The sequence below is a fragment of the Vicugna pacos genome, chromosome X (assembly GCF_048564905.1).
Source record: "Vicugna pacos chromosome X, VicPac4, whole genome shotgun sequence".
NCBI classification, from domain to species: Eukaryota; Metazoa; Chordata; class Mammalia; order Artiodactyla; family Camelidae; genus Vicugna; species Vicugna pacos.
Window position 1 is genome coordinate 10,942,709 of NC_133023.1, and position 27,434 is coordinate 10,970,142.

The 27,434-nt window shown below is 41.3% G+C and overlaps 1 protein-coding gene and 1 non-coding gene across 2 annotated transcripts; one reads left to right on the forward strand and one right to left on the reverse strand.

Annotated features, from left to right (window-relative positions):
- Positions 1-283: 283 nt before the first annotated feature.
- ASB11 (ankyrin repeat and SOCS box containing 11) lies at positions 284-27,296 on the reverse strand. The gene is made up of 7 exons (XM_006212638.3): positions 27,099-27,296; positions 15,792-15,871; positions 10,430-10,537; positions 7,543-7,693; positions 4,537-4,671; positions 3,220-3,411; positions 284-854 (listed from the first exon to the last, which is right to left on the reverse strand). The coding sequence occupies exons 1-7, from the start codon at positions 27,277-27,279 to the stop codon at positions 730-732; spliced, it is 972 nt and encodes a 323-aa protein (XP_006212700.1). The 5' UTR covers positions 27,280-27,296; the 3' UTR covers positions 284-729.
- On the forward strand, positions 21,564-21,670 carry LOC116277205 (U6 spliceosomal RNA). The gene has a single exon (XR_004186686.1). It is a non-coding gene; the product is annotated as a U6 spliceosomal RNA (small nuclear RNA).
- Positions 27,297-27,434: the final 138 nt, after the last annotated feature.

Below are 27,434 nucleotides of genomic sequence, written 5' to 3' on the forward strand. Positions count from 1 at the left end.
CACAGTTGTGAAAATCAGAAAAGCTTGAGAACAGTACTCAGAAATATAATGTGGAATTTTAAAGCCACATGTGGAATTTCAAACTGTATTGTAGTCACATTTAAAAAGTATAAAGAAATGAAATTAATTTTAATAATGAATTTTAATTAACCTAATACATTCAAAATATTATCATTTCAACGTGTAATCAGCGTCTACCAGGACCTCAGTAACTGGAAGTCTCAATGAACTATGATGTTTTCATGTATTTAGCTTTCTTATATATAAAAAAGGCAAGAAAATCAAATTTTAGCAGAGGTTTATTCATGGAAGGAAAGAAAGGGGAAAGGGGGGAGGAGCTAAATCAAGAACACATCTTACTTACAATCATCCTAATCTTATCCACCCAGATTGACATGTCTGCACACTATTCAGAATGACGACCATTAGATAATCAAAGATAATGAATCTTGGAAAACAGCCTATTATTTGCATTCTACTTCACAATTTTTTAAAGTTTCTTAATAACAAGAGCTAAAAACCGAAAGGTTTCTGGTTGCCCCTTGGTTAAAGAAAACATTAAACTAGCCAGGGGTTTCTACTCCCCAAGTGCTCCGATTCGTCAGGGATTTGCTCTAACTGGCTTAGCTCATGTGAAGAGTCTAGCTGTTGGGTGTCTACACTAGGTGCCCTGGGTACAGAAGGCAGCAACCTGTTTCTTTCCGAGTATCTTCCCATGGACAGTTGGGACTACTGGTATAGGAGGAATCTTTCCAGTGGCTCCGGCAGATATAGCTTGTGGATGGTCTGATGACATGCTCTACCCAAGCACTTCCGGACACACAGGCGGCAGAGCTGGGAAAGAGTAGGTGGGCCTGAGGAAGGAATTAACATGGTGTGAACCTCCTGACAGTGGGGAGGGGTTGGGGGTGAAGGGGAGACAAGAGAACTGGAAGAGGCTGAAACTTTCTAAAAGCTTAAGAGAAGCTGGGTCTGTACAGGAATTCGAGTGCAGTAGCAGATGCCAAATACACACAAAGGATCCTGGTTTGCCCCTCTGGACAGGACCATGTTTACGTGGACCCTCCAATGGTAGTTGTATGACCAATCATGAAAAAACGAGGCTAACCAGAGAAAGTTGGGAGAAAGAATACAAATCACTTAGACTCTACTATACCCTGAACCTCAGTTTCATGGAGTCTTATGGAGTCATCATGCCCGTGGCTTTCAGTCCCAAAGAAAAGCAAACTAGTAAGAGTCCAAAATACAGTGGAATAGGATGAATGAGCATGTGGTTGGAATACACATTACACAGGGGCATTAGTAATGCCCCATTATTTCCTAACTAGACTGTATCAATAAAGATCGCTTCAAGTAGATATATGTCATTACTGGACTATACAAAGTTCTCCTTTTCCAGAAGATCCTACTGTAACAGCATCTTGCCCCTCATGAGAAATGGTGACTGTATACGCAAAGAGGCGGGTATCACTTGGATTGGTACTGCCAAGGAGGGTCCACGTGACAGAAAGCTACCTGGAGGAGCAAGCCATCACCCTTAGTTAAAATCTTGGGAAGCAAGAGTGGAAAGTGTCTCTCGTGTCACACGACTCAAGCCCTGCAGAGTGAACTCTGACCTAGCTGATGCTCATCTTTCTACAAAAAGCAGCTGTACTCATGAAGATAGAGGATAGAGGAACTTGCTTATAAGAAATATCAATCCTGGACCTGGAAACATTTTTGGTGGAAGAAAAGAAGAAATGTGACAATTGCTATAAACCACATTCTCAACTAATAGCTGTTGAGTACCTGGTATTTCCCAACTCAGAGCTGGTAAGGAAGATCATCATTCTTCCAGTAGAGATTCAAATGAAAGAACAATCATTCATGACACAGGCTATTGGAAATAATCTAGACCAAAGTGTGGGCTCAGACCAGCAGCAATGACACCACCTGGGAGCCAGGGGGCCATGCAGGAGGCCCCACCCCAGAGCTCCTGAACTGCAATCTGCACTTTAATGAGACCTCCAGGGGATTCGCGTGCCCATTAAAGCTCAAGAAGCGCTGACCTAGAGAGTATTCCTAAAATTCTTGAACCAAGCATTCCACTTGGAAAGGATATAAGACACGGGGGTGGTTTCACTAAATGGAACTGCGGACTGAAACTAAACTCTTCCCCATCAGAAACTGTTTCAGAAGATTCAGGATCGGGGCATGATAACATTAAGAAGGCACAGTGGAACCCTAGTTCTTGCTTAGAATCCTACTTATACTTCTTAGTAGCTGTGTGGCCTTTTGAAAGCCAATCTCTTCAGGCTTCTCTTTTCCCATTTGCAGCTGGGAGAGTACCAGTTACTCTTATTCCCGTGGCAGGGGAGTAAGAGGTACAAACTGCTAGGTGTACAGTAAACTACAAGGGTGTATTGTACAACATGGGGAATACAGCCAGTATTTGTAACTATAAATGGAGTATAACCTTTAAAAAGTGTGAATCATTAGATTGTCCTCGTGGCTTTAAAGTTTTGAGAATTCAGTGAGATTAATCTGTGTTTCAAATGCAGCTAATGTCTGACACACAGAGAGCTGAATAATTGCTATTGCTTTAACAGTCTCTCAAGCATACACATGCACAGTGTAGGCTCAGATACGTGTTCTCTTTCAGTGTGGGCACAGCATGGTTCTCTTCAGAATTTGGGATATGAAGCCCGGTAAAGGCCCACCTTCCCTCCTCTGGCATCTGGGGAGGTATCAGCCCATGGTGGGCGTGAGAGCGAGGCGATGCGGAGCTCTCCAGATCAGGGAGAGCAGGCAAACAACTTCAGCACTTCATCCAGTTTCTGAAATCCACACTCTGTGTCTCGAACTCAAGTATTTCTCATTTCCCCTGAATTGCCCCCAAATATTACAAAGCAGAGTTTTGGTCTGCTCAATCATGTGTTTATACCAGGATAGACACGGGAATTCAAACTTTTCATGGTGAAAACAAAGTTCTTTGATCATCTCCTTGTCAATGTCAATACAGAACAACATACCAGCTGCATGTAAATGCCCCTTTGCTGTAAGTGAAGATACACAGCGTACAAAATCCCATCTCAGTGATGCGAGGACTTGCCCCCTCCCACGTGCCACTCCCAATTAAAAAGAGAAAAAGGAAAAAGTAAGAAAGTCTAGAGATGAGACAGGAAGGAGAGAGAGCAAATGCACTTCTGGAAGAGAAACAGATGCCCCAGGTTTTCTTACCTTCTCGGAGCAGGAGCGCCTGCTCCACCCCGCTTTTTGGAGCGGCCAGGTCAAGGGCACTTTTGCCCTGAGCGTTTCTGCACTTCAGGTTAGCCCCATAGTCAATCAGCAGGTGGATGATTTCCACACTGTTCTGCCGGGCGGCCGCGTGGAGGGGGGTGTCCAGCCATTGGCCATGGTCAATGTTGGCTCCTTAACAAAGCACATGACCACAATTCAACACCACACGTCAATGAAGAGACAGAACGAGCCTAAAATGGAGTAGCTGTTGATGAAGACAGCTTAAACACCATGATATATCTGACAAATCTGTGGAAATGTACTGCTGAAGCCTAGAACCTCAACAATACCTATTAAGGCTGTTTAGAAATATTTTGATGAGAAAAGTGAATAAAAATATTTTTAGTCATTTTAAATGCTTTACTTGCTTTCCCATAATGACCTGTGTGACATACAAAATTAAATAGTTGAAGCTTCTTTTACATTCTGTTTGTTCTGTTTTTTGGCAAAGGACAAAGCTAAGTTTACTTAGTGTTTATATTATTCTGGGCTCAAAAAAAAGTTTTCTGAATTACTGTAGGGAGCATTAAATGATAACAGATAAAAAAGACAAAAAAAATCTTGGAGATAAAAGTTCTTATTTAAAGGTTCTTACTACAATCTCTACCTTTATGTCAGCGGCTAAGTTTGGGGGGACTCTCTAACCAAATAATAGTTCCAAGACCTTTTATCTTTCCCTGGATTCAGTTTTTGTATATGCCTTTTATAATTTAAAAAGTTACTAAATAATTTAGCAGGACTGAGCTAAAGTAGTCTGTGACAAAATAGCTGTTATTTTTACAATCCAGCGTCTTCCTGGTGACCACACCCAGATTTCCCTCTGGAGAATCATCTCCTGTGATTCTCAGTTCATGTGTTTCCAGTGAAGCCCAACAACTGTATTATGGACTGAAATCTAGTCCTAAGCCAATCCGTGAGTTGCATTCCCTCAGCCACAGTGATTGGTTCAGAGATGAACATGTGACTCGAAAAGAGCCAATGAAACACAATTGGTTTTTTTCCCCTGGGATTTATAGGAAAGAGACTCTTGCTGTCTCTTGAGACCACCAAGGAGACTCACACCAGGTAAATGGAGCCAGTATCAAAGGAAGACAAACTAAGAACCAGAGACACTCATTTCTCTCAGTTCTATTTTAAGCATTTAAACATCAAAAGCTGTCAGAATTTTGTCCAGCCTGACAAGAACTTTGTCTTTGAAGCCATGGAAAACCAACAGGGTTAATAAATCCTTCTCATGAAAAGATTTCTGGAAGTTACCTAATTCTAGAAGTTTCTTCACACAGTCTAGCCTCTGGTAGGTGCAAGCCACATACAGAGGAGTTCCGAGGTGAGGCACTTCTTGGTCAATGTTGACGTTATTTGCCAGCAGAATCTCCATGCACTCTCTATTACCTGGTGGAACACAAGATGACCTCAGTCAAGTAAGGGAAATATTAACTACTCCCAGAATGATAGGATTGCTTCCCTGGAATGGGCTTTGGAAATAACCCAGATTTTTTTTTAAGCAGAAAAAAATGTGGGGCAGGGGGAGGAAATCTTAGAAGTCTCCCAAATGAAACCATTAAAAAGAAGATCATGCCCATGGGTCCCCCACTGAAGTTCTTCCCTGCCACCCTTGCAGTACCTCCCGCCAAACAATGGGCTCCAAGTGGCACAACTGAAATCACTCTCTATAATAAGTCATCAGTCTACAGACAGAGGCTGCAACACCCAGGGGATACATGACTCATCCAATTGCTACCCTGTAAAGGCAGTGCTCAAATCCAAGGCCCAGCCCTCCTCTCTCTCCATTACAAATCTCTCCCTCTCTCTTTCACCCATGCATGTAAGACTGGGTGGATGGCCACACCATGCAGTAAAACCTCTGTATTTTGGTTAACCTGGTAGACACCTATGAGAATTAATAAAAAGCCTCAAGTACAGAATATATTGAAATGAACTTGCAAGTTTCATGGCTAACAAGAACTCTTTTTTTTTTTTTAAGGAGGTACTGGGGATTGAACCCAGGACTTCATGCATGCTAAACATACACTGTATCACTGAGCTATACCCCCGCCTTCCACAAGAACTCTTTGAGGAAGCATTCTCCTTGGAGAGTTTGCCCAGTGAATAGATACATATGATTAATTTGCAGCATATGAATGATTTGTTTGGGAGCAAATGCTTTTGAGGTATTGATGGGAGTTTTATAAAGAGTTCCTTCTTTTTGAAGATTTAAATATTTCCTTAAAAAAAACTCACCATTGGTGATTAACTTAACCACCCTTTTCTTTATAGGTAACATAAAAGTAAGTTTCGTTTCAAGCCTGCTTGATTTATCACAAATTCTGAATTACACATATAATTATGCATGAAAATGTACAACTAAGGATTTTGCGAATTCAATCTGTTTGTCCACATAAGTAAATATTATACCTGGATTATAGCATCAATCTGTCACAGTATTGACTCAGACTAACCTAGCTTGTTACTAGAGGTTTAAAGCTATAAGAATCCAGAAGTAACATCTAATCGTTACCTAAAATCTGCCTGATAAATATAGTGTATCTAAAAAAACATTTTGAAGTCATCCTTGTCCCTTTTTTTGCCAGTGAAACTGAGCCTAGCTTGAGTTAAATTTAAGTATTCTCTGGAAGTTTTAAAAAATAAATATATGAAAGTTTAATGATTGGCACTAGTATAATAGTATCTAAAATAATGAATTTACTATTCATCCTTCCACTCTGTGGACGTTGCTCCTTAACATGTTTTTAATACAGAAAAAAATACGTAGAAATGCATGAATTCACATTTATGATAAGTGTATATATATATAATAGGTACATAGATACTAAATACTCCATATATGACCATCCAAGCACTGCAGAATTACTTAAGTAATTCAAACTATTCCCAGTATTTATCCATTTTTAAACATTTGGATGGAAAGACAAATAAAAGATTCATTTTTGCTTCAAATCAGTATTTATTTAAAAATTTTAAACACTTATATCATTTCCAAAGTAACTATTTTCCTACAACTTAAAGGACTTACTTGAAGTTTGGGAAATGACCAACATCAATTATTAAAATCAACAAATTATTTATTTTTTAAAAAAATTTGGGGGGGAGGTAATTAGGTTTTTATTTGTTTTTAGTGGAGGTACTGAGGATTAAACCAGGGACCTTGTGCATGCTAGGCACACACTTTACCACTGAGCTATACCCTCACCACCCAACAAATGTTTATTAAATATGTACAGGACATCAAAACCCTATATATGTTGAGATTTGGGTCTTTTCTATCATTTAAAGTAATCCACTGCAAAAAAAAACAAAATTAGCAAGTGACACGTTTCATAACCTGGGGCAAATCTTTCACTATTGCCTTTTGAAATAAAGACTTTAATCCCCATTAAACCAGCAAAGATCACTGTTCCACAGAGTTCTAACGTCTCCATTGTATTTCTGATCTCAGTATAAGAGAATTAGTCTACCGGTGGGTAACACAGAAATGTTACATTTTAGGTGTGACCTATGACGCATTCCATTGGCCTTTCAATGGCTCTTCTTGTTCATGCCTGTGCATATAGTTTTAAAAGTCATTAGTTTTACTCTTTCCCGTCATTTAATTTATTTTTTTTAATTCTTTTTTTTCTTTCCCATCATTTTAAAAGGAACTGACAACATAGAAGTCTGGAGTCAACTTCAAGATTTCCAATGCCCCGCTTTTTAAAGTTGCAACTTTTTTTTCAATAACTAATGACCTTGATGGCGATCAGCTCATCTAGAGTATATTGCAGTTACGTTTAATCTTCCATTAGAGATACTCTCAGCCTTGGCTTTCAGAAACTTTCGTAGTTTATTTTATATTAATGGTTGATATTTTATGGGCTTTGGGGCATGAGCCATTCTTTTCTAGGAAGGACAGAGACATAAACACACTCCAGCTTGTGCACGTTACCCCTGCAGCCTTGACTCCACCAGCTGCCTCCAAAACACCAGCAAAGAGTTGCAAGCAAGACCTGCTGACTGACCCCAGGAAACAGGTCGTTGGAGACAGAGAGCCAACCCCAGGTTATAAGAAGAGCTGTTTCATGCCACAGTGGTATTTCCTGAAGACTTAGGCATATGGAAGCTCCCGCTGTGGGACGGCTAAGCCACACACAGTTTACTGGTGAGGAAGATCTGGGAGACCCTTGCATGGTGAAAACTGGATCATTGCTTCGTGCACACTGGAGTGAGCCCACCAGTGTTTTGTGTGCCCTGTGGTGGCTCATTTACCTCTCTTCACTGCCTCGTGGATGGGGGACGCCAGGTGCACCTCGAGCTGGGCCTTGGCTCCAAACTCCAGCAGCACGCTGACGCACGCCGCACTGCCACTGCAGCAAGCGTTGAAGAGGGGTGTGGCTCCGTGAACGGTCACTCCATTGACCTAATGATGGGCAAAGAGAGAACCAGAGGATCTGCTGTTTCTTTATCACCATCTCCAGGTGTGTATTCCTATATATCAGCCTGGAGAAACCTCTCGTGCTGGTAAATGAGTGAGGCAACTCTAACATCATGACACTCGGATGTTTTTCAGGTACCAGTAGCCTCTCAACTCTCACCTATAAATAATATCACAAGTGGGCCAAAATGGGGCAGTTTTTAAAATGTATTCATGGGTATACTAGAGCTTCTTAAGAGCCTCCTGACTGTTGAGGAGTGGTCCTATATTGTGGTTAGAACACGGCCTCTGGAACAATTAGCTTAGGTTCAAATCCCCACTCTCTCCCTGATGTACTCAGAAAGCTTGGTTGGGGTACTAACTTTCTGTGCCTGGGTTTCCTGATCTGTAAAATGAGGATCATAAATAATCTCCCTCATGAGGTTACCGGGGGGATCAGGTGAGTTACTACATGCTAGACGCCTAGAACATTGCCTGGAGCCCAGTAAGTAGTCAAAAAATTCTCTCCATTTTCCATTAATATGGAGCCGACTCCCTCTCCCAATCATGATCAAACATGGCAGGAACCAAAACTGGAGAAACCATCTAGCTTAAGGTCCCAAACTCTCCACTTGTTAAAAAATCTCCTCAGCAATTCCCCATAGTTCTTTCTCGCCACAAGCGTCCTTTCTGGTCTACTATAATCCACACAAATTGCATATGCCTGCAGGGACTCCTAGAGAGATCATGACCAAGCAAAACGCACAAAGAAAATAGCCATCAACCTGGTGTCTCCAACCAACCTCAGTGCCTTCCAGGGATGCGGGAGGCATGTGAGAACCAGCACAGCTGGGAGGCATCTTTGAGTATTAGCAACAGACTGGGAAGACCATCAGGGAACCAAGGCACAGTGGGGAGGCGCTGGTAGGACTGAAAAGTGGGACAAGGAGAGTCTGATGTCGAACCATTTTTGCCTCAACAACTAAGGACACCTGCTTGTGATAATCAGGATCCTAAACCCAAAAGACCTTTCTCCGCAGTGCCAGGAGAGTCCCCATTCAATTGGAAAGTTAAAGATGAGATGCTAAGATGCAGAGACAGACAAGGACGGGACAAATGTGTGTAAATTCATACACTCTAAGGATTTCTAACCTATTTACATTTTTACTGAAAAATATTTAGTGGAACTGGTCTGATTTGCTTTAACTAAGTATCATTCTCATCCTCAGTCCTGGACATCTTCTAATTTAATTTCCTGTAAGTTTCTCTCTTGGCTCAGGTCAGCCAACATTTATTGAGCACCTATTAGTCGCCAGTGTTTTGGAAACAAAGGTGAGTAAGACCATGACCTCTCCTTGAATACGCTGAATTCTTTTAGGGAAGACAAATACAAAAAGAGAGAATTTTGATACAATAATAAATGCTTTAGATCACAACAGGCACAGGACCAAGGAGAGCACAGACTTGAAAAGTATTTAGGAAGTAAAATCAGGGGATATTGTAATTAATTAGATGGGGAGATGGAATAAAAAGGATGATTCGAGGTTTGGGGCTGGGGAAACCACTAATATGTTTCACCGAGTCTCCGAAGCTGGACATCCAAGAGGAGGAGCCGGTCCCAGAAGGGAGAACACGATAAGCAGTTTCAGATGCACTGAGCTCGAGGTACCCGTGGGACGGCCAGTCTTGAGGAATTGACTACTGATTGATCACCTTTCTCCTACTCCTCTTCTCATTCTGATTTGAATGTTAAGTAACATAATATTTATTGACTGTTCCCTCATAAGATTGCCAGAGACTAGGGACTATGTCTTACTCTCTTTTTTGTCCCCCACAGCACCTCCCAGAGGTTCCTCTACGACTCAATGTTGTTCGCTATTTCCCAACAACTTGAAGGGAAATGGTCCCCACCCAGCCTTGCCCTCATTACGTGAGAGTTGATTAAGTGGTAATTTAAAGAAACATAACCTAATGAAGACACATGACCGCAAGGCACCAGAGAAAATCGCTTTGCCCACGGAAGACTTTTATATTCAGTTCTACACATAGAAACCCAGCTCCACATAAAATGCAAAGAAAATCTTCGTTAAGCACTTAAAAGCATTACAGCTTACAAGACAAAGAATGCAAGGACTGAGTTTAAAAAAATGAAATGAACAAAACAATATTTGGCAACTAAATAAAGGTCACTGAGATTTTCAAAAGTACTAATTTCAGAATTCTACTCAGCTATCTGTATTACATACAGCTCCTGGGTCACTCCTTGAAAACAAGGAGAGAACTTAAAAATAAGATAAAGTTAATTTTATAGTGTTTTTCCCATGTATTATTTATTAAAAGTTCATTTTGTTTGATAACTCTGCTCAATAAAAATCGTTATGGGTGTAGGGTGTTGAATTAAGAATGGTTTTTGATTGCTGTTAAAATGTGAGCTTTTTAATGTTTTACCATGAATTTTCCAAGACCAGTTTTCAAATTACTTTAGCCCAAGTTGGTTTTTCTCAAGTCCGCATCACAATTTTGCACGAGTTCTATGAGTTACCTTGTCTGAACGTTCGCACACGGGCACAGAGGCTGCAGAGAGGTGTACCCAGCAGGGTTTCCCAGCCGTACAGGAATATGGACACGGTTGGGGCCAGGCCTGCGCACCCCACCGCGGGTAAGCGTCCGGAAGGTGATGCGTCTTTAGATGTTAGCGGTTGCACCTGGGCAGCCAGGCCCGCGGGCGGGGAGGGTACTCACGTGTGCTCCGTTCTCCAATAAGGCTTTAGCGCAGGCGACATGACCTCCAAGGCACGCCTCGTGGAGAGAAGAGACGCGGTTAATTGTTACCAGGTTCACATTGACGCCCTACAATTTGGAGAGAAATGGATTAAAGGTTGCATTAGCGATAGAAAGGAAGCAGGGTCGTGGGACATGTTTCTGAGTGTTCAGGGCCTGCAGGTACCATCCAGAGAGGAGCAGAGGCCATGACCAGGGGAGTCCAAACATGACTGGGAGCCTTGGATTCATTTATTTATTCAACAAAAGCTTGCTCAGCCTTCTGGGCCAGGCTATCTGCTAGCACCTGGGTCTTCAAAGCTTATGACGGGTCTCTCTCCTCTAACAGCCTAGTGGGGAGACAGACAAGGCTGCGGGAGTTTTAATTGGGAGCATGGGGGCTCCTTGAGTCTGGCTCGGGGGTAAGAAAAAACAGCAAATAAGGTAGTATTTAGCTAAGTCTTGAAGCATAAAAAATTTCAAGCTAGGCAGGCAAAAAGAAAAAAAGAAAAAGAGCATCCATTAGCCGGGAACAGGATATGCAAATACAGGACACAAAGGAGACCATGGCAGTGTAACAGGGAAGGACAAATCTGACTCCACATTGGATCTGTTCCTTTAGCGCTCACCCAATGCTCTGTTTCCGGTGCTGAGTCTCGCTGGTTCTGCACCTTTTGTAACAGAATGTTGCCTAGAGCCTGAAATCTACAGGAGAGCCCATTCTCAAGGCTCTGACCTTTTAAGGTGCAACACTTTTCCATTCATACAGAGATAAAACGTTGTACAACAGAGAATGTGTCTTGTGGGAGGTCTGCAGGACCTTGTGACCTGACCTACACGGACAGCTGCAAGAACAAAGGATTCTGACACCAAGAAGTTTGCAACAACCAACCACAACCCCCTCCCCTTTTTAGTATAAAAGGAGCCTGAATTCTGACTTGGGGAAGATGGTTTTCCAGAATGTTAGTCCTCCATCTTCTCTGTCTGCTGGCTTTCTGAATAAAGTCATTGTTTCTCACCCCAACACCTCATCTCCCAATTTACTGGCCTGTTGTGCAGCGAGCAGAACAAGTTTGGACTCGGTAACAGCAGGGCCACAGTTGGATAGTTTCTGGATCAGAAAGAGCCCACATGTGATAGAGGCGGAAGAAGAAAGGGGAAGTGGGAGAAAGGGGAAGACAAAGGAGGAACTAGGAGATGGGGGCTGATGCAGGGGACAGCTTGAGCCAGACTGTGAAACACCTTGAATTCCAAACAGGGGGTGCAGGTCTTGCAGGGAATGAGGCGCCTTTCATGCCTGTTAGGCTGTAGAAGGTCTGGAGCTAATACATGAGATGTTTTAGGGAAAGCACACTGGTAGCACCACAGAGGGTTGCTTGGTGACATTGAAGAAAGGAGAGCCATGAAGACATGGTGGTGAGTTCAGGCACAAGCTGATACGGACCTGAGATGGGTGTGAGGAGCAGGTGACAGAGTCCAGGGTTCAGGAGGTAGAATTGGAATTGGCACAGGTGACTTACAGGCTCAAGACTAGAAAGTGAAGTAGATGGTGCTCCCAGGATTTCCGTGCTGTAGGAGCAGTGATGCTGACCACCACGCCTCCACTGCGCGGTGAGGTCTTGGCAGTACCAGGGTCTGGAGCCAGGGGCTTCTCCTAACACTCATCTCTGTCGTACCCAGATCTCCGCCCGGTCCTACACACTTGCCCTCTCCACACTGTCATGCTCCACTTGGAGTCCCCGTGCTAGATGACAGACTCAGCCTAGCTGCCAGCCAGCTCTGACTTCCTGCTCTGATTCGAACAACTTGGCCTTTACCATCTCCCACCAAGATGACTTTCTATCTGTGAAAGGGTTTAGGTTTCAGCCAGTCCCCAGCTGAATTCTGCTTTTGATTCCCTGCCTCGCACGTGAGCTGCTGAAACCTTCCAAAATCTAGTGCATGACCCTGAACCTCAAACCCCAACCTAGGTCCCTATGATCCCCTACCAGACCTCCGTGGTACTGGCTCTTTACCTGCTGTCAGCCCCGTCATCTTAGGGCCTGGCTATGCCTCCTTGGTCCTGTCCATTTTTATGTCCTGAATGTGACATCATTACTCCAGAGCTGTGCTATATATTTACAACTGGATATCTAAGAATGTTTCTTTCCTTTTTCCCATACATAATTTCAAGAAAAAAATAAGAAAAAATTTAAAATAGTCCACAAGATGGCAGCAGTGCACTAAGGAGAAACTGGCGCAAACTCAGAATCCCTGGAATTGTACAAATGCAATGCTGGACAGACCCGAAGGATCATCTACAGTGAATCACCTTCATTGCGCGTGAGAAAATGGAGGAGCAGAAAGTTCAAACTATTAATAAGGTTTGAGGTTCCCCAGCTGTCAGTGACAGCCAGTGTGATCAGCAGGAGCTCCGGATCCTCGGTTTAATGTTCTGCTCACAGCACACCATACTGTCTACATGTAAGAGAGGAGAACATAAAGTAGAATAATCCATTTTTTACTAGTGTGTAAGGGTAAAGAAGTGGGGATGTACTAAAAGGTTGAAGAATTCTCCATGAAGAATGAGCTTTACTTAGTGAAGCACAGTATAGAAACCAACATGCTTATGAAGTACAGTTAAAAAGAGATGCTGGGGGTGGGTATAGCTCAGTGGTGGAACGTATGCTTAGCATGTGTGAGGTCCTGGGTTCAATCCCCTGTATCTCCATTAAGAAAAAAAAAGTGCCAAAAGCAATATGATATCCTGGACTGGATTCTGGAAGAGAAAAAGGACTCCAGTGAGAAGACTGATGTCAACCCAAAAGTCCGGAGTTTCCTTAATATGATTGTACTGATGTTAATTTCCTATTTTTGACTAAAGTACCACGGATATGTAAGATATAAACACTCGGGGAAGTTGGGTGAAGGGTATACTGGAACTCACTGTACTGTCTTTGTAACTCTCCTTTAAAATGGTTCTAAAATTAAGCTTATTAAAAATACTAATAAAAGTATTGAGCTGAGGGGAGCCAAGACAGAGGAGGTGAACGCAAGACTTTTCACTGTGTACCTTTTTATTTCATTTTAACTTTTAAACTATGTGACTATGTCACCTATTAAAAATAATCAAAACAAATAACATGTTAAGTGCTCAAAGACAGAAACAGAGCCATCGATACAGAGAACAAACAGGTAGCTGCCAGAGCAGAGGAGGTCAGGGGAGGAGAGAAATGGGTGAAGGAGATAAAGAGGTACAAATTTTTGGTTACAAAATATGTGAGTCACAGGTATGAAATGTATAGTGTGGGGAATATAGTCAATAATTATGTCATATCTTTGTATGGCGACAGATTGAAACTACACTTATCATGGTGATTATTTTGAAATGTATAGAAATATCGAATCAGTGTGTTCTATAACAAGAACTAACAGGTGTTGTGGGTCTTATACTTCAAAAACAAACAAACAATCTCATAGAAAAAGAGATCTGATCTGTGATTAGCAGAGGTAAGGGGTGGGAGGACAAGGAATGGATGAAGGCAGTCAAAAGGTACCACCTTCCAGTTCTAAGATAAATAAGCACTAGGGATGTAATTTAAAGCATGTTAAAGATAATTAACACTGCTCTATGTTGTACATGAAAGTTGTTAAGAGAGTAAATCCTAAGAGTTCTCATCACAAGGAAAAACATTTTTTCGATTTCTTTAATGTTATACCTATAAGAGATGACGGATGTTCACTTACTGTGATAATCACTCATGATGCGTGTAAGTCAAGTCATTATGCTGTACACCCACCCTAAACTTATACAGTGCTCTGTGTCAACTATATCTCAAGAAAACTAGAAGGAAAAAAATCAAACCAAATAAAATTTTAAGCGCTTAAAAATAAATGAGCGAGTGGACTTTCTTAAGAAGTGACACAACTCCTAGGAGTTCGAGATTTGCAGATACTGACTCACATGTATAAAACAGATAAACAAGTTTAGACTGTGTAGCACAGGGAACTGTATTTGATACCTTGTAGTAGCTCATGGTGAAAAAGAATATGAAAAGGAATATATGTATGTTCATGTATGACTGAAGCATTGTGCTGGACACCGGAAATTGACACAACATTGTAAACTGACTATACCTTAATATTAAAAAATTAAAAAAAAGAAGTAACACAACTTATAAAGGAGAAAGAAGAAAAAAAGGCACACACACCCAGAGAAAAGGAGCAGTGTACCCAGCTGTCTAAATTCAAAATGAGGAAGCCAGGTTTGGTGGCAGCTAGGATGTGGAAAAGAGATCTAATGACTTCCCTTCTCTGTACACACGTAGACTCTAAAATAAAGTAAATGGACTGTGTACACTTTCACTCATTCCACAAATATTTACTAGGCCTCTATTCATTATTCAAGATACTAGGGATACAGTCATAAGTAAAAATAAATGAGTCTTAAGAACGAAGATTTTGACAAATCTTCCCAAAGGAGTAAGATGTACCCATTTCTCAACTTAGTTTAATGTTTGCTCTTGAAATACTGTATCGTCAGGGTAGATGGCTCCCAGTGATCAAGATGGCTCCTGATTCTTGGTATTGGCTCACTTGTGTAATCCCCTCCCCTTGGGTGGGGGCTGGATTTATTGACTGGCATCTAATGAGTAGAACATGGCAGAAGTGATGGGATGTCTCTTTGGAGATTAGGTTATATACTGAGACTTCCTTCTTAGGCACTCTGTCATGCCCTCCATGGAGGAAACCAGCTACACAACCCTATGGAGAGGCCCATGCATCAAGGCATTGAAGCTGGCCAACAATCTCATGAGTGAGGTTGGAAGCAGATCATTCCCCCATCAAGCTGTGAGATGCCTATAGCCCCCACTGATCCTTTGTAGCCTGTACCTGCCAGAGACGTGGAGCTAGAACCACCCAGCTGAGCTGCTCCTTGACTCACAGACACTGTGAGAACCTACGTGTTTACTGTTTTCAGCCACTGTGTTTCAAGGTAAATTGTTACAGAGCAATAGCTGACTAATGCAACCTTAGGGCTGCTGAAGGAACACTGGGAGAGTATAAGGCGAGTTAGTACAACAGAAGTTTGAGGGCATCCCCCATCAGCCTCTCAGGGAAGTTTTGTATGAAGCAAAGAAAGACTCAGAAGGGGAAGGATGGAACTGGGCAGAAAAGCAGCCAGCTCCCTAAGAAAGGCGGGGCAGGAGGAGCAAATGGTGAGGTGTAAGAGGACACGTACACCAGGAACGGCAGTGCTGGGGCCCAGATGGGGCCAGGAAGACTTCTGCTCCAGTTACAGCTAAGGAAGAATGACGCTTGATTACAGCATAAGCCCAAAGGATCACATCCTTAGTTTACTTACCTGTGCAATTAGAGTCTTAAGGGCGAGCAGGCGCCCCTGAGCCGCAGCTTCATGGAGTGGGGACCGATCAGCCCAGCAATCTGAAACACACATCAAACTCAGAGTCAAGGTCTGGAGTCCTCTCACTCCACGGTAACAGGAGGTGTGGGGGAAGAGGAGGGAGGCTCGCGTCACTCATGAGGTTCTCTGGCCGGCCACTTCGCAGGGTGACAAGCCTCTGAGGGCACAGTCCGCGGGTTTGGTAGTGTGTGTGCACAGGGGGCACAGACAATCTCTCTGGGGAGAGGGGGACAGTTGTAATAGCAATGTATTTCATGCAAATAAATAATGGCCAGTGATTGCATCCAATACCTTCGAGGAAGCAAAATAAAGGGAAAAGCTGGTCAATGAACTCCCCCACTTTCTTCTTTCCCTTGCCTCTCCCCCTCCCCCCACCCTAAAACTCAACATCCTATACACCAGGAAGGAGACCCCAAGGGACCAGGGGGAATGGTTTGGTTCGAAATTCCCTAGGTAATTGTCTCTGTTTCCTTTGGGTAAGGAAGAGTATGTTTCACGATGCAGAATATTGTTTTCCAGATGACATCATCTGCCTAACAGTTTTCGTGATGGCAGTTGAATGTGACAGCTAAGCAAGGGGCCAGTGAAGCCACACTGCCTGGGTTCAAGTCCTGCCTCCACCACTTCCTCTGCCAAAATGGGCAAGTTACTAAAATTATTCAAACCTCACCTTTCTGATCTGTAAAGTGGGGGTATAGCAATCTAGTATTTAGCAGCTTCTTTGGTCTCTAATGAGGCCAGTAAAGTCCATCCATAATGTTAGTTGCTCAAGAAAATGTAAGATTGATAATTACACGTGGGGGAATAGCGCTCTAAGGGAACAGCCTCACAACTGCCTTTCAAATGTATTTTTCTTGTAATTGCTTGTCAGTAAGCAAGACTAACCAGCTAGCTTAAAGGTGCATTGGAGAAGTAACCTTCTATTAAACTTGCCAAAGGGCAATCATTCATTTTGGAAAACAATCTACACTGGTTTGTAGAATGTAGGCATTCTTCAAATTATAACTGTGCTCTTCATACATTGAATAGCATGGAATACAGTTTGGATTCCACACAAAGGGCCTGTATTGTCACCCTTTTGTAGGTGATCCTGATCGTGCTAAGAATTCAGGCTTTCCCATACCTGTGACCTTGGCAAAAACAATCCCATCAAAGAGGAAATCATGTGAACTTGAAATAGCTCGTCCTCAAGGAGAGAGTGAACTTTTCCAATGGATGAGAATCAGGGTTATCAACAGGCTTATTTCCATAAGTCCTCTTCTTACACTGAAACTCAATTTTTATCTTCTCTAGCCCTTTGGGTTATGAAAAGGGAGAGAGCTAGAATGAGCTCTACAGGGTTGGATTGAAATTGGAGCAACTGGTATGAAAATGTGATTTTCAATACATGTGTGGATATGGAGATATAGTGCCTATATAAATATCTATGGGCTGAAGGTGGAATCTGATGACTCATCTGGTTCTCTCTCTCTCTCTCTCTCTATATATATATATGTTTATATCTATAGATATATTGATATATCTAGACAGAGAGATAGAATAGCACTGTGCACTGAGAAAACCTAAGCCAGGACTCCTTGGAGAAATGGCTGATTCCAAGTCTAGGCTGGGAAAAATATAGGATGGGCGTCAAATATCTTGCCAGAGAGTAACGTAGTGCTCAATGAATGATGGGAAATGTCAAAAAGTACAGAACCTGGCTAGAAGGGGCTTCCACTATCCGAATGTGGGACAATTTGAGCATCAAAATAAATAATGATTATATCCTAGCAAATAAAATAGGAATCTGTAAGGCCTCACTGAAATGAATATATAAATAGGGAGAAAAGAGAGCCATTCCTCATAGTAGAACACCAACTTAGATGTAGGAGAAATCACAGAATCTGCCCCAAATGATCTCCCCACAAGATAATTACACCATTATAAAGGGAACAGGGGTCATTTAACAGAGGAGCAAAATCGTAGGCACCACCTTACCCAGGGGATCAAAGTGAACATCAGAAGTCACTGGAGCAGATGGGCACAGAGTGCCATCTGAAGGAACACGCGGCAAGCAGTATCAGGTTCTATTGGAGGGCGCACGGTGGAAAGAACAGAGCATCGCTTGCAAGCTTCCTGCTCAAAACGCATAGCCTGAATCTAATCATGAGGACACTGAAAACCAACTCAAACTGAGGGACATTCTCAAAAACAATTGTCCCGTAACCAATTCCAGGAAGGACTGAGGAACAGATTGGAGTCTGACGAGGCACAGAGTCAGAAGGCAGCGTGTGCACCTGGAATGAACCCTTTTGTTATCAAGGATATTCATTGGCCAGTTGGGTAACCATGAATGGAGTCTCTGGGCGAAGAGACGTGGGAATTCTTTTTACCACTCTTCTAACTTCCTGTCATTTTGAAATTAGTTCCAAATTAAAAGTATCTATATTAATCAAATCACTGGTGCATCCATACTCCTCACATGTAGAATGTTTTTTATAATAAGAACAGACAAAACTTTTAACACGAAAAGATATTGTGTATTGTATCTCCAGTTGTCCCTGAGTCGGTTAAAAGTTGATGAGTGGAGTATTTTTAATCTCTTTGAACACTTACCATTTGCATAAGCTAGGAATAATGAGATAATGCATGCATATAATCCGCATTAGTCAGCCTGGGCTTTCTTTGACTACATTTCCATCTCATTCAATACTAAGCGTGCATCAGACGTTGTCCTCTTGCCTCATGGCTCCCGGGAATGGACACAAGCAGCGGGGTTGCAAGGATGGTCTCTAGCCGCGGATGGCAACTCAGCACCCCGACCAATGCAAGAAGCGAACCCACAGCTGTGGCTTTGTTATTGCTCTCTTCTAACAATAGCCTGTCAAACCAAGTCACCAGAAGGTACTCTAAGTACTTGCTTCCAAAATAAAACCAGGATTTAAGTGGCAACTTGCTCCGATTCTCTTAGAATATCAACATGAAATGGCTTTACTATTTCTAAAACTTTCCTCCTCGGGGACTGCGGCGTCCCCTCTCCTGCTGGGAGGCAGGAACCTTAACCACAATTTCCTCCTAATAGTAACTTTCTGTTACTCATCAGCCGCCTAAGACTCACTCCGTCCACCCAGCCTGGATAGATCTCACAACCCTAACGCTGAGCGCAGGAAGCTGGACGTAAAAGAGGATGTGCAGTGGGATTCCGTCTACGTAAAGTACAGGAGGGGCCAAACTCACCTTGGGCGTTAGGAGTCAACAGTACCACGAGTTGGGGCAGGGGCTGACTGGAGGTGGGCATGGTGGGGGCCATGCTGGTCATAGACAGTGTCTTGCTCTTGGGAGCTGGTACCTGACCGTGTTCGTTTCATGAAAATCCAGCCAGCTGCTTGCTTGGGGTGTGGGCACTTATCTGTATTTATATCCTACTTCAGTAAAGAGATTTCAAAACGACCAGTCCACTGGACAGTCCGCTTTAAAAACCCTCATCTCCCCTCCTCTGCCCACTCCTGGGGCAGGGCAGGGCCCTCTCTCCCGCCCGAGCGGCTGCAGGAGGAATGGCAGCGTGTTCTCACACAGCTCCCCACTTCCTTCTGGAGGTGCCAGCTCCCCTGGTGCCTTAGGGGTGGGGAGAAGCGAGAGGGACGGGGATGGGGGTGGGGTGGGGATGGCGCCCCGGCTAATTGGAAGAGGAATCCAGTCCTACCTTAACCGCAGGCCTCCCTCCTGGTCCACCCTTCTTACCGGGGTTCAATCCCAGGTCCCTTTCCTATGCACTGGTACTTGGCCACCTCCCCTAGTGTCCCCCATCAATGCAGCATCCTCTGATGCCCCGCAACTCCCACCCCCAGAGGCTACGGCAAGCCTGTGGGGTGGGGCCATCTTGCGATCCACGGAGGAAGAGGGAACGGCGGGTGGTCCAGGGGTGTCTCCCTCCACGCCACTGCTTTCCAATTCTCTTTCGCCCTGTTTGAGGAGCAGAGAGGTCAGTTCAGGGAGTCGGCTGCTGAAGTAGACTCCTGACTTGTGAGGGTGAAACGCCAGGCTCCCCTCCTTTCAGGGGCTACTTGTCTCAACTTGCGGTCCTCCTGGACCTTCCATCCCTTGGCTTTCAAGAGAGGAGGGAAGAGTCTTGCTTCCTGAACCCGAACATTCCAAACAACCCTTTGCCCCGAATCAGATCTCACTTCCGGTAAGCGGCAGAAAGAGGACTGAAATCCAAGGTTTTGAGACTTGAGAACGCACCCTGTTTGGGTTTTAAGAACTCCTGGGTTGTCCATTCTGCTTATCTTCATGGGAGATTTACTGGTAAGGGATGCTTTGCTCCACCCACCTCCATCTCTATAAATAACGTGAAATAAATCAGTTGGATTGCCTTAAATGTGGAAATCATTTTGGTCTCCCAACTGGAAACAAAGCCACTCTCAAGGAAGTCACCTTTCAGTCACTTTGTTTTCCAGCACTTGCTTCAAAGGACCTTGAGTTTTCACCCAAACCCCTTTTCCAGAAACTCTGCCACGGTGGGCTCTTTTGTTTTTGTACTTTTATTCCCAACAGGCAGTCTCTCGCTCTTATCATCCTTGTTTTGCAAATTGGAGCTAATTGTGAGAAATTGAGGATAAAAGTTATTTGGCAGTTAGGGAGTTTTTCCATTCCTTTCAGGAAATATGCATCTAAGCTCTCCAAATAAATGAATGCTGAAGTAGGAATCAATCATCGGCTTCTAAGGCAGTCTATTTTTAGTTATTTGGCAGACTGCCTGTGTCACAGGGCTGCAAGTACATTTTGAAGATAGTTTACTCTACAAATATGTTTACTTGTTCCTGATGAGGTGTATGGAAAATGTTCAAGTCCTTTTTCATTCCCCCCTTTGACTTTTTCTCAGAATGTGATTTATATCTCTAGTTCTCAGGCCCTCTGAATTACAATTTCATGACAACTTCTAAAACCATAGATTTCAATAACAAAGTTGGTTCAGATGGAATACAGTTGTCTGACTTCCAAGGATTCAAGATAAAAATCAATTATTATTTTTGGGTTTCTTTGTAATTTTTACCCTTCCAAATTGACTAACAAGTATTTGAGATGACTGATTTGTTATTAAAAAAAAAAAACAAAACAGAACTGCCCCACTGGTTATAATCTCCAGGGCCCATGGAACAGTCTTTATTCTTTTTATTCAAGTTCCAAAATCATCTGAAGTAGTATCTCCTCCTGCAGCATTTAACAAAGAAAAGACAGTTCAAAAGGAGTTTTGATTTTGACCCCAAATATGGGTCCTAGCAGAATGAACAATATTTTAAGTAAAACAAAGGTAATTGGAAAAAATGACAATAAATTTCCTGAGATATCTAAAATATTATAATAAAACTGAGTTAAAAAATGCATACTCTCTAAATACCTCAGACATTTTTCTGCAGCATGTTAGAAAGAAGGCTCCTTTGAACCCACTGGGAGCAGGAGACCTGAGCTAAGATGACAGGTGGGGTGGCAGAGCCCTGCTGAGGACTGTTTGTCCCAACTTGGGAAAGCCAGCAGGCACCTGTAGAGAACCACTCAGAGGATGGCTGGGCCAAGGCTTGAGGAGACAACCAGCAAAACCGAACAAGGCAAGGGAGAGGACTGGGCAAGAATGGACTGAAGGCAGGAGAAAACTGTTGACGTGGGAAGGATAGAAAAATGGAGTCAGGATGATGAGTCAGGCAGAGGTGCGGCCATCAAAGCAAGGGCAGTCTAGTGCTCACTTCAGCAGCACATATACTAAAATTGGAACGATACAGAGAAGATTAGCATGGCCCCTGTGCACGGATGACAAGCAAATTCGTGAAGCATTCCATATTTTTTACTTAGGAATAAATCTGACCAGGAAGTGAGACTTATACAAAACATTGACTAAGGAAATTAAAGAGCACTTAAAGAAATGGAAAGATATCCCATGTTCTTGGATTGGAAGAATATTGCTAAAATGGCCATACTACCCAAAACAATCTACAGATTTAATGCGATCCTTATCAAATTACCCAGAACATTTTTCACAGAACTAGAACAAATAATCCTGAAATTTATATGAAATCACAAAAGACCCAGAATTGCCAAAGCAACACTAAAGAAAAAGAATGAAGCTGGAGAAATAATCCTCCCAGACTTCAGACAATACTGCAGAGCTACAGTCAACAAAACAGCACAGTATTGGTACAAAAACAGATATATGGATCAGTGGAACAGAATACAGAGTCCAGAAATAAACCCACAAACTTTTGGTCAATTAATCTTTGACAAAGGAGCAAGAACATACAATGGAGTAAAGACAGTCTCTTCAGCAAATGGTGTTGGGAAAAGTGGACAGCTGCATGTAAATCAATGAAGTTAGAACACTCCTTCACACTATACACAAAAATAAACTCAAAATGGCTTAAAGACTTAAACATAAGATACTATAAACCTCTTAGAAGAAAACATAGGGAAAACATTATTGGACATAAATCTCAGCAACGTTCTCCTATGGCAGTCTACCCAGGCAATAGAAATAAAAGCAAAAATAAACAAATGGGACCTACTTAAGCTTATGAGCTTTTGCATAGCAAAGGAAGCCATAAGCAAAAAAAAAAAAAAAAAAAACCTACAGAATGGGAGAAAATATTTGCAAAAGATGAGACTGACAAGGGCTTAATTTCCAGAATATATAAACAGTACATACAGTTTAATAAGAAAAAAACAAACAACCCAATCCAAAAATGGGCAGAAGACCTAAACAACCAATTCTCCAATGAAGACATACAAATGGCTAATAGGCACATCAAAAGATGCTCAGTATCACTAATTATCAGAGAAATGCAAATTAAAACTACAATGAGGTATCACCTCATACCAGTCAGAATGGCCATCATTCAAAAGTTCATGAATGATAAATGCTGGGGAGGGTGTGGAGAAAAGGGAACCCTCCAATACAGCTGGTGGGAAAGTAGTTTGATATAGCCATTATAGAAAACAGTATGGAGATTCCTCAAAAAACTAAAAATAGACTTACCATATGATCCAGCAATCCCACTCCTGGGCATATATCCAGAGGGAACCTTATTTCAAAAAGATACATGCACCCCAATGTTCATAGCAGCACTATTTACAATAGCCAAGACATGGAAACAACCTAAATGTCCATAAACAGATAACTGGACAAAGAAGCTGTGGTATATTTATACAATGGAATACTACTCAGCCATAAAAAAGAATAAAATAATGCCATTTGCAGCAACATGAATAGACCTGGAGATTGTCATTCTAAGTGAAGTAAGCCAGAAAGAGAAAGAAAAATACCAAATGAACTTATTTACAAAACAAAAACAGACTCACAGACACAGAAAACAAACTTATGGTTACCAGTGGGGGAAGGGGGTAAGAAGGGATAAATTAGGAGTTTGAGATTTGCAGATACCAGCTAATATATATAAAATAGATAAACAACAAGTTTATACTGTATAGCTCAGGGAACTATATTCAATATCCTATAGTAAGTATAGTGAAAAAGAACATGAAAATGGATATATGTATCTTCATGTATGACTGAAGCATTATGCTGTATACCAGAAATTGACACAACATTGTAAACTGCCTATATGTCAATAAAATATATATATATATATATATACACACACACAAATCAAGGGCAGTCTAGGGGGGAGGGTCTAACTCAGTGGTAGAGCACATGCTTGGCATGCATGAAGTCCTGGGTTCAATTGCTAGTACCTCCATTAAAATATATTTTTTTTAAAAATCAAGGGTAGTCCTTTGAATTTAAAAAAACAAGGACAACGGATTTTAGGCATAACACTTAGAACTAATTCTTTTAAAGGGCACAGAAGTTCCACAATCTCTTATCTGCACTTGTAAAATCCCTCCAAATTCCAAAAACCAAGTTTTTCCCCAAGTTTGATGCCAAGCTCCTTCGGCAGCAAAACATGGTCAGAACTCAGGTGAAGCAATTTATTATTTTTAATTTGAATTTTCACTTAGTGTGAATATTTGTATTTTCACTCGAGAACTATCAAAACTTTTTATTATGGGAGACAGCGCCAGGCCCTCCTGGGAGTGTTGTGTGATATACAGTGTACGCACTGTGTAATCTACCGAGTATCCCCCAAACTCCTGAATCCTGAAACATGTCTGGCCCAAGGGTTGGGAATAACAGATTACCAACCTGTAGCTACCCTTTATTTTTACCGAGTTTGATGAACAAGTCACTGTACTAAATATAGCTTCAATTCTGGCCAAATTAGCAAAGGTTGAAAAGTCATACACCATCTCTCAGGAGGGAGATCGTGCCTGCAGAAATATCTACGGGCTGAAGGTGGGAGCCGGTTACCCACGTGGATATAAAAATACCAAGGGCCAAGACAACATTTCAAACTGAAAAATATATATACAGCATAGTGATTCAGTTATACATATATATATATATATATATATACACACATTCCTTTTCATATTTTTTCCTTATAGGTTATTACAAGCTATTGAACATAGTTCTCTGTGTTATACAGTAGGACCTTGTTGTTTATCTGTTTTATATATAGTAGTTAGTATCTGCAAGTCCCAAACTCCCAATTTATTTCCCTGCCTTTCCCTGCCAGGAACCATAAGTTTAGTTTCTATGTCTGTGAGTCTGTTTCTGTTTTGCAAATAAGTTCATTTATGTCATTTTTTTAGATTCCACATATAAGTGATAACATTGTAAATCGACTACATGTCAATTTAAAAAATAAAATAAAACCATAAATATATATAATTGACAAATTACACAAGCAGCCTGAAAAAAACCAGTAACAGCCCACCAACCATAGCTTAACTCAATTCTGATGAGTTATTTACAAATGTAATAGTTTAAACCACAAAGAAAATATTGAATGATGCATTCCAGAATATGGAAAAAACTTTCCAGCCAGAAAAATGGTATTTAATGAAGGATGTGATATTAAGTACAGCTTCCAAAAGAAAAGTGCCAGGACCTAGACAGGCTAAACTCAGCCCTGGCTGAGCTTTTTACTGCCTCTCCTTGTTTTTGACAGCGCTGACGACAGTTTACAGGGACATAATATGCTCCTGGAATCAAGAAAGGTAACCTTGGGCTGAGACTTCTGTAACTCAGTTAGCTGGCTTACTGATTAAATGTCACATACTTTTCCAGCAAGTATTTGTCTGACCAGCGAGCAGCAAAGGTGATTCCTGGTTTGAGTTGAACACTTGCACAAAATTTTGTTGATGTTTTTAATTTTATTTAAAAAAATTAATTTTAATTGAAGTATAGTCAGTTTATAATGTCAATTTCTGGTGTACAGCATAATGCTTCAGTCATACATATACTCATTTTCCTATTCTTTTTCATTATAGGTTACTACAAGATATTGAATATAGTTCCCTGTGCTATACAGGAGAAACTTATTTATTTTATATATAGTAGTTACCATCTGCAAATTTTGGTCTTTAATACATGTAGCTTTAAATATATAGAGTACCTGACTGTAAACAGCATCAAAAGAAAAAAAAGCTGTTAAAATCATGTAAAAATCACTGTTTCTGGCGTGTTACTGCCAACATTACTATAGGAAGCCTTATTTACCACATCTGGATATACTATTACATATGTGTGTGCGTGTGAGAGTGAGTGGTGTGTATATGTATACGCACCCACCCATCCACACACACATATACATGTATATAGGAAGGAAATTAAACTGAGAAATTAACAGGCACTATTCTCCCCACTGCCTCTTGCTAGTGATCATCAAAAAATACGTTTTTGACTTTCTAACACCATGCCACTTGCAAATTAAATGACTATTATCCTAGGCGCTTGAATAAGTAAAGATATTTGAGCTAAAGAATGAGTGAGCCCTATTTAAGAGATTTGTATTAAGGCTCCAGGTTTTGACTACTATAAAACTTCCTTAAGAGAATACTTGCTCCACTAAGGACCACAAAGGCAGAAATAATGCCCACGAACCCTAGGTGAAAACATTTTTAACATCTTGCTGATACTGACTTTATCGGCCTTTACCTAATTTAAACCATGAAGAGGTAGCTACGAGACCATCAAAACTGTTACTGAAACTTTGAGAAAGCCCTCGCCCAGATTTACAGATTAAATTAGAAAATAGCTTTTCAGATTATGCTTAACTTGAAATGAAAGTTACTTTTACTTTTGTAAAATCAAGTCTAAGCAACATACCTCCCTGAAATGTGTGACAAATATAATCCCCAAAAGAAATCTCTTTCCACACTCCGGGCCTTCTGCCACTTCCTGAAACTTGGAGATTCTTCTCATTTTCCCCCGTTAATTGAAGCATTCTGCTGTTTTGTCTTTGCAGGGCTTAGTTCTTGGGATAAGACTGCTGTTGTCTAGTGTCTTTAAAGTTGTCTAGTGTATTGGAATCACACAACATATGTCTATTTTGAAAGAGAATCCGGGATGCAAGGCGAAATGGATACTAGATAAAGAATGAGGTAATCCTGGAACCTCTACGAACACTAAAAATACATAGGGAAATTCGGAACTCTGTTTACGAACAAATACTCCTGTCTCGAGTGGCAGTCCCCAATAATGACGGTATTGGATTCATTTATTTTTGTATCATCTCCCTACAATTAAGGTGAATCATTTTTGGAAAGAAATGGAGACTAAATTCTACAAAGCAGAGACTTTAAAATGTTTTACCCAAAGGTTGGCATTTCATATTATAATAACCTTCGTTTGCAGTGCTTTACCTAATGCTGCATATAAATGGATTCAGTGGAGGGTTTTTTTCCTGACAGTGACAAGTGGCTAAGCAATTTGAATTGCAAATGACAGCACAGAAATACATATAGAGCATATATATTGCTGCTTTAAGTCAAATGTATTGGTCATTCCATTTCCTGGGGAAGCAGTTTTGTTAGAATGCATTGTTAACATTTCATTAAAAATATTAAAGAAGATAATCCTATAAAGTCTTTCTTTTGTTAGTAGAAATGAGGTTTCTCAAAATCCTCTTAGGAAGCCACCACCCTATTTACTTCTTTAAAAAAAACTAATGGAACTACTAACTTGCAGGAAAAAAAGCTAAAAAGGCTTCACAAATTGGTGCAGTCAACACCATTTGCTACTTTAAATAATGATTTTTTAAAACTACCCACTCAAAGCCAAAGTATAAATAAAATCTGCCTTCTAGAAATACTACTCACATGAATTATCTAGGAGATTTCCTTTAAAGTATTGGGGAAAAATTCACATATTTTTACCTGAAATTTCACCATAGATCTCTTCTGCTATCCTAGCAGCTTCTTTTCTATTTCCTTTGACGATATAGAAATGGGTTAGGAGCGCCAAGAAAACTTTAATTAAAAGCTTGAAGAAAAAAAAAGTAGCAAACATTGAAATAAAAATGTTTTTAAAGCCATAGGAAACAGGACCGTCTTCCATTTTGGCTTATACTCTGTATAGTTTCTTGGGACTGCAAAATTTCACTGAGTTATAATTGGTATCATATGACATCTATTTTAAACCTTCTAGCTCTCAGTGCTCCTGTTACGGAGAACTCAGTTTGTAGATTCTGAGCTAACTGTGATTTGGTGACT